This window comes from Cololabis saira, chromosome 7 (assembly GCF_033807715.1).
Source record: "Cololabis saira isolate AMF1-May2022 chromosome 7, fColSai1.1, whole genome shotgun sequence".
NCBI classification, from domain to species: Eukaryota; Metazoa; Chordata; class Actinopteri; order Beloniformes; family Belonidae; genus Cololabis; species Cololabis saira.
This window is the reverse complement of record NC_084593.1, coordinates 26,772,339-26,788,780: the sequence shown is the minus strand read 5'-3', so window position 1 is coordinate 26,788,780 and position 16,442 is coordinate 26,772,339. Positions and strand designations below refer to the sequence as shown.

At 41.7% G+C, this 16,442-nt stretch overlaps 1 protein-coding gene across 1 annotated transcript in view; it reads left to right on the top strand.

Moving 5' to 3' along the window:
• Positions 1-16,442, top strand: part of LOC133447359 (protein diaphanous homolog 1-like) — a 92,836-nt gene that overhangs the window by 54,529 nt on the left and 21,865 nt on the right. The window contains exon 18 of the mRNA XM_061726032.1: positions 16,288-16,386. Coding sequence (XP_061582016.1) covers positions 16,288-16,386 — 99 coding nt within the window. The remainder of the gene's footprint in view (positions 1-16,287; positions 16,387-16,442) is intronic.

Here is a 16,442-nt window from a genome sequence, read left to right as displayed (position 1 = left end):
TGTGTAAATGGAAAAGCATGTTAGGGCAGAGCGATGTGGGGGTGTTTCGGAGGCTTGGGATAAGTTCCACCCTACAGGCTGGTGTGACCTGGATGCAACTCTCCCCATTTCTACGCTTTCTTTCTCAACCTCTCTCCCACTATCCAATCTTTGTAAATTTGTTTTGAGTTTAAGTTTTTAATCTCTTGGTAAAGAGAGAACATCTTGTTAGAGATCGCTGCAGATGAGCCGATTAAATGGATAAAGATGAAGTGATGGGAATACATCTGATAAGTGATGGGTTGTTATGGGATATTTGACTGTTTAGATTAAGGTGGTAGCTGTCTGTGTGTGATGAGGTCACTGAGCCATCTCCTACCTTTAATGTAAGATTACAGTATTTTGAATATAGTAGATGAAGTTGATTATATTTGAGTTAGAAGTTTTATGAACTTTGACTGTGCTTTGACAGAACAGTATCACTGAATTAAAATAGCTTCAGACTTGTCTTATTTTTTCCTTATTCTTCTCAGCCTCCCTCTGTCTTACTCTCTACCACCTCCTCTCTTGCTTGCACTTTCTCTCTGATCTTACAGAGTGTGTGTGTGGCTGTCGGTGGATATTCTGAGCGTGGACGGTGTATGTGTGTGCATCAGAGTTTAATTGCGGTGTGCATAGAAACGAGTGTAATTAGCCAGCGCTCGCTTCCCTGCCGCCCATCTAACAACCAGCATCCCCTTGGTGCTCTCTCTCGCTCTCTCTCCCTCTTGCGCTCTCTGCCTTTTCTTCTTTGTCTTCCTTCCCTCGCTCCCTCCCTCCCTTGTCTCCTGCCTGTTGCCACAACAACAAGCCCCATTCCACCATTGTTCCCTCCTGTTCTCTGAGAACAAAAGAGGAGGCTATTAGCTCCCTGAGAGAGGAGTGGTAGAAATGGCGACTAGGCATGGAGGGGGGTAAAAAGAGAGGATCGCTGCAAGGACATGGTGATGGGAGTGTGGGAGAAAACTGGCGGTGAAGTGAGTGAAGGAAGGCACCAGTCAAGGAGAAGGTGCGCAAGGGCACAAAGGAGTGAAAGAAGGTGCAGAAAAAAGTCTCCACGAAAAACACGAAGGAAAAAACAAAAACTTTTGAGTAGAACTGTTCAGTGCATTAGGGGAGAAGGTTTATGGAGTATGTGAGATTGCCTATTTTCAGCAGGGGAAAAAATCAAATTATGAAGTTATTCAATTTAATTCAGAGAACATACTTTCCTCTCTACAGTTTCATCCCCTTTTTGCCCTTTCTCAGTCCATTACAGCTAGACTTTGAGTATTTTTGTGTTTGTGTGTGCACATGCAGGTGTTCACGTCTACTCATTTTATATGCTCATAAGTGTGTGTCCTTGCTTTTCTCGCTTGCAAGTGTGTGCATGTGTGCAGTTCATGCGAGGGTCATTAGCAGTGAGTGTAGGCGGGTAATGCGCTGTCTGCAATGCCGGCCATCTGAATGTTAACAGATTGTAATGCAGGACAGAAAGTGAATTTGGTTTTCTGGGAAAATGGAGCAAATTACACTTTTACAGCTCTCTGCCACTATACTGCTCTCCTGCCATTACTCACTAGGTGTAGCGAGAGAGAAAATGGAATAGGAAGTGATTGGGGAAAGATGTTCTTCATTTAGGAGATGGTTAAGGTGTGATGGTGAAACTCTGCTTCAGGGGAAATGCAGTGACAAGATTTTCAGCAATTAAAAGACCCTTTCTTTCTGATGTTCTTAAAGTCAAAAAAGGGAACCACAGCCCCCCCACCCACTCCAGTTAGTTATGTCATGAAAAGGTTTTAAATAGTGATTCAACAGTATGATGTGGCCCTGTGATTGGACTGCCGATCTGTCCATGGTGCATCACTGCCTGAAGTGAGCTGAGGTGTGCTGCATTAGATTCAGGGACTTAGGGAAGATGGATGGATGGATGAATGCATGGAGGTACTACAAGAGTGTGCAGATGAGAAACAATGGCAAAACTCAGTGCTATATAATATCTGCCTCTAGGAAAATCTAGGATTTTTATTTTTTAAGTACCTTTAGCCCCTCCCTGACTGACCTCAGGTTAACTAAAAAGAACTATTTAACTGATCAAAGTTGGATTTATTTTTAAGATTCACAACGCTCACATTGACCCTGACATTATGTGTATATTATTAATTCACAGCCGACTGTAGTCTGGCACTGATTGGATTTTTAAGACTGTAGCGAAAGTTATGTGACTCTGAAACAGAATTTCAGAGTTATAATTTAGAGAGATGATTGCAGTAGGGGTGTAAAGGTACTTGTTGACCCAGGTCACCTTGAACTGTTCTGTATGCACTTATCGGTTTCATTAATTGACTCAGTGCATTACACTCTTAAGTGGAAATAATGGCTCTGAGATGTCTGTTTAAATATCTATATACCTCTAACATACCTGGCTCATTTTAATGAGTCATTGACAAACTTTTGCAGGACTTGTTAACAAGCTGATGGTTATTCATTATCGGAATCAGGTGTTTTGCAGCAGAGAAACGTATAAAATATGCAGGGCAGTGGGTTCTGAGGACCAGGACTAAAGAACATTGTCTTAGGCTGCGGGTCAATAAAGGACATCATAGCTGTGTCACTGGATTGGAAGCTGTATGTTTGGACACTTGGATGGTCCTGAGCGTTCAGCTGATCTCCACCTGGTGGCAAGTTGGATCAGATGGCGATCGGATCCGTTTCTTCTCATTAAAGCTGTTTTCTTGGCTGTCAAAACACATTGATTATGTTTAATGCAGTACTATCCTGAAAATGTATCAGTTCTGGGAAGTAGTTGTTTTCTTTGATCTATCAGGTTTATGTTTTGGGTTTTTGTTTTTTTTATTGAACATGTTTCAATGTGTCTGCTTATTCATATTTTCTTTTCCTGCATATCCGCTGAATATACAATCCTTATAAGTATCCCAGAAGATTATCAGGTTCCTATCTCACAAGTATCAAGTCAAGTAACAAGGAAGAAAGAGATGTCCTTTGATCTCAATTGGAGCAGCTTAGCTGAAACCAAGTGATCCAGCAGTCAAGGTCGACTCAAGGGCAACATTTCGCAGCCAGGCAATAAATGTGTTAGTGCAGCAGCTCACAAATGTACCCAGACACGTATACGCTCTCATATGAGGATTCACCCGCCTGACCTGGCACATCCTGTTCCCTCCAGTGGGAGATGGGGAATATTTTTCCTACTGATGTGTTGCTTCTTAGCATCAAAAATATTGTATTCCCTCCTTGTGGAAAGAGCACTGATGGGGAAGTGTCTCCTCTCCAACACCACCTGTCTCATGCTGAATGTTTTTCTTCCTCCTTTTTGTTTTCTCCTCCTGAATCTTTTTCTGCTTCTCTGCCCTACTCTTTTGCTCTCCATCTTGCTCCCTCCCTGAGCTGACATTTACTGTCAGGCAGCCTTATTATTTTGTTCTACAGACTTCTGATTTGAATTCTTTTTTTCCCTCTTTTCTCCTCCTGGATTCCTCGCTCTCTCTTGGTTTCTCTCATGTTCGGTCCATTTCCCAGGAATCCCAGTCTAAAAATGTGTCCTTTCTTAGACCCTTCCCCTTTTTTGTTTGTTTGCATTTTGTATTACACCTTTCTCATCTGTTTGTTTCTAAAGTTTAGTTGTTTTTTTCCCTCTTTCTAATGAAAAAACTTCTCGCTGCGGTTGCTCCCAAGGTCTTTGTCTCTGTTTTTTTTAATTATACTCTGTGGACCCTTTACCTTCTCCATGAAGACATGTGCACAATCAGTCTGTGCATCCACTGACATACTCAGACAGTGAAACGACATGAGCCTCAACACACTTTTCTAGGCGTTATCTCACTTTGTGATTATCGTCTTTGTTGCTCCAAACTCAAATTGAAAATTACTATTTAAAAGGAGTTTTCTTACTACTAATTATTTCACCTCAGATTATTTGGCTAAAATTGTATGCAGATGTTTCGTCCTGTTGATGTCCATTAAAGTAACCAGAAGTTGGACAGCAAAAGAAAGAGGAGAGAGTTGTCATGGTGATATGAATCCCTTGAGAGAATATTTCTTTCCCTCATTTACCCCCTCCAAAAGTCTGCATCCTGTCTACAACATTTTTAGTCTCCTCTTTTGTTCTTTTTAATTGCATCTTTGTCTTACTATCCCTCGTCTTTCTCTCCCTGTTGCATTGTCTTCAGTTTGTTTGTTGTCTTGTCTCTTAGAGAGAAAGAGAGGGAAAAAAACGTGTCTTTTTCCTCCTCCTGTCTTTTTTTTTTTTTTAGTCCAAATCTTTCCTCTTCTGCCTCCCTCTTTCTTCCGTCCCTGTGGTCCTCACCTCTTGTCCGGGCGTTGAGGGAGAAAGAAGCAGAGGAAGGAAAGGAATGCTAATTTTATCACCGCAGTAACTGAGTGCAGAAGGAGAGACTGAAAAAGAGAGCGAGAAAATGTCACTTGTCTGAGAAATGAGACGGCCATTGCGCTGTGTCTGTGTGTGTGTCTGTATCTCGACAGAAAAGATCAGGGTGACAGTATGAGTGACATTTTGTATTTTCGCGAGCTTCGCTTTGCTCTCCTGCAGAGCAAATGTTATTTTTATATATATATATATATATATATATATATATATATATGGATGTGTGTGTGTGTAGAGGGCAAATGGCAACATATGCATTGTTGCATTGGTGTGTGTCTACAATTTTTAATCCAGTGCAAGAGCTATTTTTTACCCTCTTTGTTTTCCAAGTCAGTAATCTGTCTCACTTTTTCCTCATTCCAGTGCTCTCTCTTCACCCCTCACTCATGTCAGAAATGTAATCACGTTCAGGGGCTGAGCTGAGGCAAAGATTGTGCGCTTAGTGGGAGGGAGAGAAGGGACAAATGAGAGTTTGGTGTGCATGTGTGGAAGAGGAAGTAAAAGCCATTGGTATGTGTACCCAATTACCACTCCAGCCAGCCCAAAGTCACCTTCGCAGAGGATGGACGCACACACACTCTCAAAATAGCTACTTTCACCCCGCCTCCTCTGCGTGTTCGTGTGTGTTGGTTACAGTGGTGATGAGGTAGACTGAATAATATCATGGCCTTCCGCACATCCGTCAGCGCACGGCTTATTATGAATATGTCATCCTGTGTTCGTGTGTGTGTGTGTGTGTGTGTGTGTGTGAGAGAGAGAGAGAGAGAATGTGGGTGATTGTGTGTCCTGTGTCTGATTGTGCTCGCTGATTGAGTCCTAGCCCTGCAGATTTCAGCCGAGGTCCTCATCCTCTGATTAGGTGTTGTGATGTGTGAGAGAGGAGGACGTTTTGTGTGTGTGAGATGGGGAGTTTGTGAAACCTGAGTACAATGGTCTAAAATTGTGCCTTTCTCTTTTTCCTAGTGAGCATATATTCTCATTGTGTGTTAATATGAATTAGTTGTGTGAGGCAAGATTTTAATTATTGACCTTTTGAGTAAAGGTGTTACTACAAAGTGTGGTGTCTGCTGTTTTATCATTTTCATTTTTACACTCATGGTGCAAATTAAGTTTGAAGACTTGATGCATGTAAAGGGTTTGGATCAGGTTTAGGTCACCGTTGCAGGGATAAGATCAGACACAGTTAACTTTAGAGTGTGGGCCTTTAGACAGTGAGGGTCCTTAATAAGCACAGCAGTGCAAGTGTGTGCGTCTGTGTGTGTGTGTGTGTATGTGTTTGCCCTTGTTAACTGTGGCCTCGTTCCGCCATGCTTCTTAATTAAGACCATAGGCCTCTAAGCACTGCCTCCTAACTCTCACTCTGCTGGGGCAGGAAAAGACAAGAACAGAACAAGTGAGAGAGAGAGAGTGTTGGAAGGACTGACGATACGGAGAGAGGACAGAAAGGGGGAGCTGCCTCAAAATATTGAGCAGAACGCCTGATAGATCTAGAATTAAGAGGCGGGTGCCCCAACAAAAGGAGGATTACTTACAAAGAATGAGAAGCCTGAGCTGATGCCTGAGAAAGTAATAAAGTGTGGAAATGTGGATTTAGTTGGAGGGTTAGTGTAGACTACAACATCAAACCTGTTCACATTCTCAATTTCCTATAATTTTGATGCATCTCATTTCTAGAACAGTGTCTTCTTCACTTGCAAGTATTTGGAAGCAGTAATCTGGTCCATCCGGCTGCATCTTTTTCTTTACCATCCATCTGTGTAGGATCTTTCGCTCCATCACTCCCCATCTTAGGCTATCACATCTGATTCTTTGTTCATGTGTGGTTATGTGCATCTCCGTGCATCTCCGCATATCCGTGGTTGGATAGAATCTGTATATTTTTGTCTGCCTGCCCGGATGTCTTTGCCGTTCTCTCCCTCGCTCTCCTCGGTGTGTGGTGAGTGGTGAGATAGCAAGTTAAATTTTAATCGTGCTGCCATCTCTCAGTAGCTTCTGAAAGAGGGCCAATGCAGCCTGACACGCTCACTGAGCCGTGAGAAGAGACAAGACGGAGAGAGAAGCGATAGCTTGCTAGACATACACATACATGCTGGGACACAGTAGAAACAACAAGTAGAAACATGAAAGTACCACCATCTTTGCTTTACAATGTGGTGGGGGGATCCTACTGACTAACTACCAGGAATATTATTTTATAACTTGAGAGTTGAGTTGTATAACATCGGCGCTGCTGTTGTAGAGGGGACACTTATCGTCTGAATTAAGAAAAAGGAAACTGAATGTCATCCTATAGATTTGGCACAAACAAAGCACTACATAAGGTAATCCTTCCATAAAATTGAGTTCCAGCTTGAATTAAGTTTAACAAAATGTATGGAGAGTAACCGAACAGTTATGTTTTTCAGAGGCCATATTTGCCGTCAATTATTTTTGGTTACAGAATATGTCAAACATCTTTATCCCGCACACACGCTCCCATAAGGAACACAATAGGTGAGCATAGTTTGAATTCAGTCAAGCAAACACTTGTGCACATAAGCACATTCTCTGAGCCATATTGTGTATTGTTTCTTGATTGTTCTCATTCGCCCTACCTCACATAGCTGTCTTATTGGCAACACATCCCCTGATAGCTCACTAAGCACATGGAGGGATTAGTTGTGTTCTTTTGTGAAATTTGTGGGTATGTCTGTGTCTGTGCAAGTCTTTTTTTTTTCTTTTTTTTTTAGTTTTTGCTTGCCCCAACTGCAGCCAATTCCTAAGAGGCTAGCAAACAGATGTTCGGGGAGAGGATGTGCGTGTCTTTCTCTCTGTTTAAATATGTGTCTCCTATTTAGTTTATTTTTGGGGTTTAGGACTTTGTTCCCTTTAGGGAAGTGGTTATAACTGATTTCGCAAATTGGAGACTGCAGCATCTCAGTGGATCTTAGATGAGAGAGACTTTTCTCCAAGTTCCTTTGTAGAAGCTGGAGGTTGCCAGATTGTGGTTGTCATCCCCTCTGGCTGCTTAGTTTGACTATGATCCCTTGTTTTTGATTTATTTCAAATACCTGCAGTCGTTTTCACAAAGTGCATGCAACAAAGAGTGATGTTTCTCATGCAGATACAAAGATGTTTTCAGTGCGTTCTCTGCACATTGTATTGAGGGATTACTGGGATTACTGTACTGGAAGTTGTTTCTTCCTATTCTACACAGATTATACATTTAATTGGGTTTGGATTGTACATACTTTACTTTTAGTTCATGTTAAAGCTCATAAGGTACCAACCTTACCTACATCAGGATGAAAACGAAGTCCATGATCTCTCTACACACTGGTGTTTTGTCATTTGTAGCACAAGAGCAGATGAGAGTAAGAATATTAAACATTTCTAAATAGGCAAATATGGCCAAGAGCACAGCGGTCACAGTAATTGTGAGTCAGAAAAAGCTTGGAACCAACAGGATGCTCAGTAAAGTTAGTGAAGTGGAAGTTGTCTTCCAGCCAAACTGAGTATCAGAGCCATGGGCCTTTGTTAAGTAGGTGGCCGATAACTCAACAGGCACTCTAATAGTACTTCAAACGTCCTCCGCAGAGAGGGAAGAACTTGCCATAAGGACTACCACCAGGCTTTTAGTCGCTAGATGGGAGCCACTTTCGAGAAGGGGGAGGTGGGAGGGGGAGTTTGCCACTTGGCAAACTTGAAGTTTGCCAAGTGATATTTAAAGGTTTCTTAGAGCATGAGGGAAAAGATTCACCAACATTATTTCTATCTCTGTATCTGGCAAACACCAAGCACTGCTCTTCACCTGGTTGATAATACCTCTGCAATAAAGGGTCATCGTGGCACTATCATGCTATTGTGGTGCCAGTAGGCACAAGGGACAGGGAATCTGGTCAGCGTAGGGAAGGAAGAAAGTATCCAAATGCAAAGATGTACTTGAGAAGGAGCTGCTTCAGAAAGTACTTGACCTTTCAGCATAACAATAAGCATACCGAGCAGAACTGCAAGGCCTTCAGACTTGACTTCAAGTGCTCACCCAAAGCCTGAGTATAACCCCCCAGAGCACATCTGTAGAAAGACCTGAACAATGTAGTTTCTAGAGGTTCCATCCAGTCTAACATAGAGGGCAAATGCCAAACAAATGTGATGAAGTGACAAAATGCAATTCTGAAAACTTTGTAGAGACTTAATCATGAAAACTAGAAACTCCTGAAGTGGCTTCTAAAGACGAATGACTTGGAAGTCTCACTTCTTTTTTTATTTAGATTGAGGTTTGCGATAAATGCACCTTTAGGGAAAACATATCGTCATGGGTTACTGAAACTAAACTGATTAATAGAAAGGACAATTCCATCAGTTTGAAATTAATGGAAAATATTGAAGGTGTTAAAAAACCGTGGCTGTATGCTAACCAGATTTTTCTTGTGTTAATCGTCAGAGTTTTCGCAGTTGTTCGGAAAATGGGATCTCGTTCCTCTTCATTTATGTTCTATCTGTGTGAAGACATCTTTCTCCTCATCTTCATCTCCTTCCCCTTCAGTTTGTGCAGTACAACACTTGTGCTTCAGCAATTGCTTGATTTAAGAGCTCATCATCTTTCTCATTCATGCGCTACGGCTATTCACATTTTCGTACCATTTTGCTCCATTCCCCCCATCATTTCCTTGGCTTCATCATGGTGATATGCTGGCTAGGGAGAATAAAATCATAATGGCAAGCACCAGAAAACAGTCCTTTTTGGCCTCCAGACACACTGTTTCCGTGTGTGTGAGTGTGTGTGTCTGTGTGAGTGTGTGTCCGTCCTGCGGGTGATAAATGACATTAAAAAAGGCATAATTCCCCACTTCCCCCCAGCTCCCTCACTGTGCTTTTGCTCAAGGGATAATCAGACCCAGCTAAACTGGCCCTCGTCCTCCTCCTCGCCACATATGTGTGTCGGCACGTGCATTTGTGTGCGTACATGCTCTTGTGTGCCAATCTTTCCACCATGCGGTCAAGTCACAATTACTAATCAGGCCTGTGAGCCTTGCCTGAAGAGACCTAGAGAGAGGGTAGGGGGGAGAAATGTGGGCAAATGATTGAGTGCTTTCTTTTGTCCTCATCACTGAAGCAGAGATAAAGACGAGTGAAAGGATGTATGGTAAGGGACGGGAGATGAGAGGACAGAAACTGAGGGATTAACAGGATGAGTGTGTGCACCAGAACTGACGTACTTTTGACTGTCCTCCATGGCATGACACTGTATAGACCTCAATTTTGCTCTGTCCTCCTTTCATCTGTTTTGCTCTGCATAAGTCAGAAATGCTTGTATTCGTTAAGTGTCTCTCCATCACGTATTCATGCTCTTTTCCCCACCCTTCTTCTTGCTCCCACTCCCTCTCTGCCTGCTATCTTTCCATAAGGTAATAATGAATATTTGAGAGCTGACAGAAATGCAGTACCTAATCCTCTTTGCCCAGGGCAAAATGTGCCTCATGGGGTCCATGTGTGTTAGAGTTCATCTAACTTTTTAATTGAGATGGAAACCCAATTTTTAAGTTTTCATTTCTACTGCTCTGCTCCTGTAAATGAGACTCTACGTGTGCATATATCATGGAAGCAGACACGAGCAGTACATTTGATTAGTAAAGGAAGGCCAGTACATTAGGACAGCAGCTGGCTCTGTGGACAGAGAGGTACATTCAGTTCTGTGGTTTGAGTTTAAGCTTCTGACATGGTGATATATCCATGAACTTGTGGAATGGAGGAGAATTTACAAAGTGGAAAGTGAAATTTTTAGTTTGCTACTATTACAGGACATGTTCAGTATGAGTGGTTTTTCAACCTTCACACATAGGAGCACTAATCTCATTCATTAGTGAAATGTACACAGATGTGAACCTTGTCAGAAAATGCCACTATATGCCATCCACAGGCTATCAGTGTTTATAAATAAACAGTCTAATAGCGGTGTGCTTGATGTTGTAATTCACTATCATCTCACTAGAGGGAGCACTTTGCTGTAGAGGCCAATGTAGCATCAAGGGCATTCACACTTTGAATAACAAACACCATAGCGCCACAGAAAAACTACTCACATTCTCAGTGAGTCACTCACTTTGTCAGCCAGACACACACGGCGGGGTTGTGGGTCTGAACAGTGCGCCTCTGAGCTTTTGTGTTGTCTCTTTATCACATTAAGGGCTGGTGTGTTGCAGATGGCTCAAGGTCACCTCATGGTCTTTGTCCCTTATAAACTTTCTGGCTTTTTCTTTATTTGTTCTCATTGTCTTAGTTTTCACACCTTTATTTGCTCTCACTTCCTTTTGATTTGATTTTATTCTCTCCTTTACACTTTGTAGCTCTCCCACCCTCCCTCACTTTCTCCTCCTTGTAATTAGCCAGTGTAATTGCTGTAGTAAATCTTTTCTGATGTCCCAAGGAGACTGGCTGATATAAGGACTGATTTAATAAGCACACCGTTGCAGCTCACCTTCCCTGTGTGTGTGCGTGCGTGTGTTTTGTGTGTGCGTACGTGCATGTTTGCATTCATTGGGGGGCTCTGTGTCCTCTGTTATTTGCTATGGGGATTTATTGGCTGTTTGTGTAGTTTCAGCAAGTGTGAATTCAAGTTCAAGGTAGCGCTGTGTCGATGTTTCGACTGTAGCGCACCTTATCAGCAATGCGGGCAACGTACTTGTGCAAGTGTGTGTGTGTGTCTGTCTCATCAGTGATGCGGTAATGTGCCATGGGTGCGTCATCGCTGAAGACCTTCATGGCCAGAAGAGCAGTGAAGGGGTCACATTGGCCCTGAGAGAACAACACTAACACACATACAGGCACACACACACACTCCTCTCCACACAAAGAGTCGTTGACCATGCCATGCACCTTTTGTACAGCCCACAGTATCATAAATGTAGGCAGTACCTTTTTTTTTGTTTTAACCTTCTTCTCTTTACTTTGCTCAACAACTAACACGCTACTTGAATGTTTAGTGTGATGTTGCATGGAGGTAATAACGAGTGTATCCCGATGTACACGGTCTGCAAGTGTTGTCAGTCAGCAACAGTTCACCAGCTCCACCAGTGGAGGGCACTGTGACTCCACACATGAACCGTGGCCTCACTGATAGAGTCACACTTTCACACTCCTTGCTCCAAGTCACAATACATTAATTTTAATGTAAAGTTAAAATTTAATTTAAATTTGAAAAATAGTGAAAGATCAATTTTGATTTATTTTTTTATTTGGATTGTGAAAGTATAAATCAAGAGGTAAACTTAGACAATCTTTCATTAATTTGTTTTAATAATGGTTGAGTCAGTTACTCAAAATGTATCAAAGTTGTATCTTGTCTGGATATTTAGATAATCTGATATTAGAATGTAATATGGAAAAGTGGCAACATTAACAAGAACTTAATCCGTTTAATGTTTTACTAAATATGAACAAATGTGCTTCAGTTATCCATATAAGAACATTAAATGACAAAAAATGGACATTTATAAAAGCACGGCAGACTAGCAAGATACTAAGAAAAAAGTAAATAAACTTTTTTGATACTTTAGTGCAAATCCAGAAGTGTAGAGCTCTGCTGCTTTTTTATTTTCTTTCTTAAAAGTCTGTTGGAGCCACCAGGTTAATACTGAATATTTCTGTGAAAATGAATCAATGAGATTTTATAGATTTTTTTTTTTAGATTATTCTAGATATTTAGATTTAAATAGTATACATTAAAAATGATTTTTAAAAGCAAATCTAGTGTCCTAATATTTGTTTCAATATTTCAGCTGCAGTTACAACGTTCATGCGCCAGGGGTGCGCAAGTGAGCAGGTCTTAAACCCCTCCCACATGCCCTCCCCCTGTATCCTGGCCCTCCCACATCCTGCCCCCGTCCCCCCTCCCCACGGCCGCACCCTGCCATCTGGTCCTTTTCACACGATGGCGTGTGCACGCACGCACACACATACACACAGCTAGGAATCTTTTCTCCTCATTTCCTTTCACAGTGAAAAACAGGATGAAGGGGCTCTTTCAGACTGGAGGTTACTCTGGAAACCCCCTTATTCTTCCTCTGTCAAACACTCTTACAATGTAACACGCACTATATAGAGAATGACAAAATGTTGGACATTTAAAGTTTAAAAGGACCAACGCAACAGCTGTCCTTCTGTCTGCCACGGTTTTGGCCTTCTGTTTACTTTAAACAAAGAACCATGTGCCCCCCTTCTTCTTATTCTTCTCAGTTTGTATCTAATTCTGTCCAGCAATAATAGTTTCATACCCTCAGTAAACTTTCCTGAGCCAAAACATAAGATGTTCCTCTTAAGTTTACCTAAAAATATGTGGGTGTTTATGCAGCTACTACGTTTGAGTCTATTCAGCAAAAATGTCCAAAATGTTCAGTCCAGAGATACTGATGTTGAAACTAAATCTCCCCCTCCGCTCTGCCTCTTTAGACTTTCATCAGCCCTGGAATGCCAAATGGAAAAAGTTAGTTTGGAGTTATATAAAGTTAATATTGTGCTTTTCTCCTATCGCGCCACCAGAGGGCCTGCGGAAAATTCTCTGTGCTATGATGTACAATAGAGTCCATCATCTGAAAGCTTTTAGTGGGTCAAAAATAAACTGTAGCTCCACAGACAGGGAGTGGTGATGAGAGGATGAATAGGCTGCATGACAGGACTGAAGAAGTATTAGTAAAGAGAAGATTATTATACTTTGTGATGGAAGCCTGAAACTATTCTGAGTTGTGGCTGTAGTTCAGCCTGAGGTCAGATCAAAGTGGTTCTCTCTTTTTTCTTCTTTTCCTCCCTGTTCTTAACAACATATTCTCTCTTTTTTACCTTCTTTTTCTAAGTCTGGCTTCACTTCACCACCTCGGCCACTCATTTTCTCCTTTTAAGGAGTGAGGGAAAAGAAGTGGAGGAATAGGAGGGGGATGAAGGACACACTCAGGTCTGCTGACTGATAAACAGACTCCTCTTTGTGCAGACAGACGCACAAAGATACTTGGTTACAAACTAAAAAAAAAAAGACCTCAGCATGCCTTAGCTCCTCGTGATTCTGTTGACCCCTCCTTCACTTCCTCCCGTTTCCAACTTTGATATTTTTTGGGGGGTCTCTGCTCTTAATTAAAAACAGAAGTCAGAAAGAATTTCTTGTCATGACACACACACATGTGCTGGCGTGCGTGCACACACACACACACACACACACCAACCCTTTGTTTCTCATCATCTCGGTGCCAAGCAGCTGTTGGGGAGACGAGGGGGAGGTGTTCCAGGAAAAGAAATGCATGTGCGTGTGTTTGAGACGGGTGTTTGTTTCAGGACCCTTTGTGTGTAAATATATGATTAAAAAAAGAAAAGAAGGCTGAAATGTTTAAACATGTCGATGTTGGGATGTCGGCACTCCACAAGTGTGTCTGGCTGTGTTTGTTTTGCATGAGTGTGCGCATCCAGTCACACCAGCATGGTCTGCCTCGTCATCTCCTTTCCTCCCCCGCAGTGACTAACTCTGTGGGGATGCAGTTCTCCATAGTCACCACTAGAGGTGCCATTGGCTCATAAATGAAAATAAACTGGCCTTACATGTGGAAACCACTGAGCAGCCATTTTACAATCTGCACACCAGACCCCATTTTATGAATCAGCTATGATGTCAACGTCGCTTCAGTCAATTCTATTGGTTAGTGAGCAGCTGGCAATGTAGTGCTGTAAGCTTGCTTACTCACTAACTCCATATGGCAGACGTGTTCACACACACAAACACACATCGACCCAGAGTGATGCTTCTAGGTCACTAGTCCTGTCCTACACTAACTGGATTTCCACTCTAAAAGATTATACGCTATCCAGATTAGATGTTCATCTGTGCTGCTGCATATGTACTCATTTTTCAGGTTTTCTGATGCATATTTGTAGGTATTAAAGGATTGAAGTTTGTGCTATGAATACACATGGCTATAGACATTGTTATTAATTTCAGTATTATATTTTTCTCTGTCTTGCAGGAGTAGATTATTTTAGGTGGTGTTTTGATACCATTTGAAGTTGTATATGTAGGGCTTTCTGCTTCCTTTGTTTTGAACCTTGCAGCTGTGACTAGATGTTTGCGTTGTTGCAAAGATGGTAATGTTGTTTCCTCTCAGATGTAATGATGGAGTTTCCTATCCTGTGTGTGTCATGGCTGGCTTCCTGCTTTGCTTTCCTGTGTCTCAGCAGGGACTATACGGAGCTGTGGACACACAATGGTTCTATTTGTGGTAATGAAGCACGGGTTATACTTATACGTGTATTAAAACCTTTTAAGGTAAATGGTTAGTGTAAATGATGGTCTGCATCCTGACGGTAGTGTCATCGTGCTCAAGCTGGTACTGGAGTTGGAGCCGTTTATACTTAAGGCCTCAGTTCACTGACTGTCCTGTGTTGTCTGTGTGTGGATTTAAACGGTGAGATCAGGCTCTAATTAGAAGCAACGGCTCGTTAGCAGATTGTCCAACTGACTGGCATCTCTCATGGAGACAAAGTACTGTTTGACAAGACGTATGGAAGTGTCAGCAGAATAATGGATGAGTTGTTATGCTGTTGAGTGCTGAGTGTGTGGTGACTGCGTACAATGCTGCTGTTTGAATGAGACCCGTTTCACTCGTCGAACAAACTGGAGCCAGGAAGTAAAGAATTAATCCTGCATACTCGTTACATAAAGCTGGAGGTTACATAAACTTTAGCCGCAGCTGATAATGCTGTACAAGGGTATAACTATGATTACTCCACATCATGGTTTACTAAGGTTGCAGTTATTTCAGTTGTTGTGAAACCTTAATTTTAGACTTTGATGTTTATTACCATTTTTTTTCTTCTCCTGGAACTATAAACTATTCTCACTTTGAGACCCCACTCGTTCTCTACATGGCAAAGCAACATTTTTTTCTTTGCTTTAATATTTACAATTTTTCTGTGCTCCTGTCTTTCCTTTTCAAAGATAAGGCAAGGAAAAAGTGATAGGGAGGCTGATGAGTCTTGCATTTAGATAAAGCTTAAACCAGATACAGAAGAAGAGAGTTCAACACTCGGCTGAGTTTGTTTACCATTCTTCCAAATACACAAATGGTTGAAGGTTATGACTAAAAGGTCATACTGAACTGTAATTTTGAACAAAGGTCAGTTTTGTGGTTGATATGTTTACAGCAGAGTCTGTTCAGGTTGTATCATGACAGATGATATTGATGAGAGCAAAAGAACAACTGGGACATCCAGAACTCTGCTGACCTTGGGCCTAATGTGCCTGAATACAGTGAGCTGTCAAATGGTCAAACCCACGTGATTGCTCTTTCACTTTTAATTCTCATCTGGTGCACATCCACCCCCACACGCTGACACATCCTTACAGTCACAATCCTGACCTTGTCGAAGCACGTTAATGTAAAGTGCCTCTGTTGACTGTGCGATAAAGTAGAGTGTGTAAGCACATGCATAAGTTGAATGCCATTTTTAAATGCCCTAAAGTTAGCAAATGTCTGCCCGTATTTAAAAAGTTCACATCCACTAAGTACACAAGTTTTGCAGCCATTTCATGTCAGTTCAGTGTTACAAAAGCTGCTGATAGAATAATCTAACACCTCGGTGACATCATACAGTTGGGCATGAGTGAGAAAAGCAAAGGCCGTGCCAAGTCTGTCAGTTTTTATATCCATCACATAGGCCCTCTGTCTAATCTACTTTAGTGTATTTAAAAAGCTTTCACCGTTTTCCAACTTTTTTTATTATTATTTTTGTTCTCATCCAAGCACACAAGTCTCTTGATGTTACCAAGTAATGACTAAAACTATTTTGACATTGTCTACCTTCTCTCCTTTTTTTTTTCCCTCTTAATTCTACCACTGTCCCCCACTTTTCTGTCTCCATCTCTCCAGCAAAAAAAGAGCAGGACGGTGGAGATGAAAAGAAGCAGCAAACGAAGAAGAAAGTGAAGGAACTGAAGATTCTTGATTCAAAGTCTTCACAAAATCTCTGTAAGACACCTGCACTGATGGCTCCATATGAGTGGCATTCCTTATGAGCATATTTA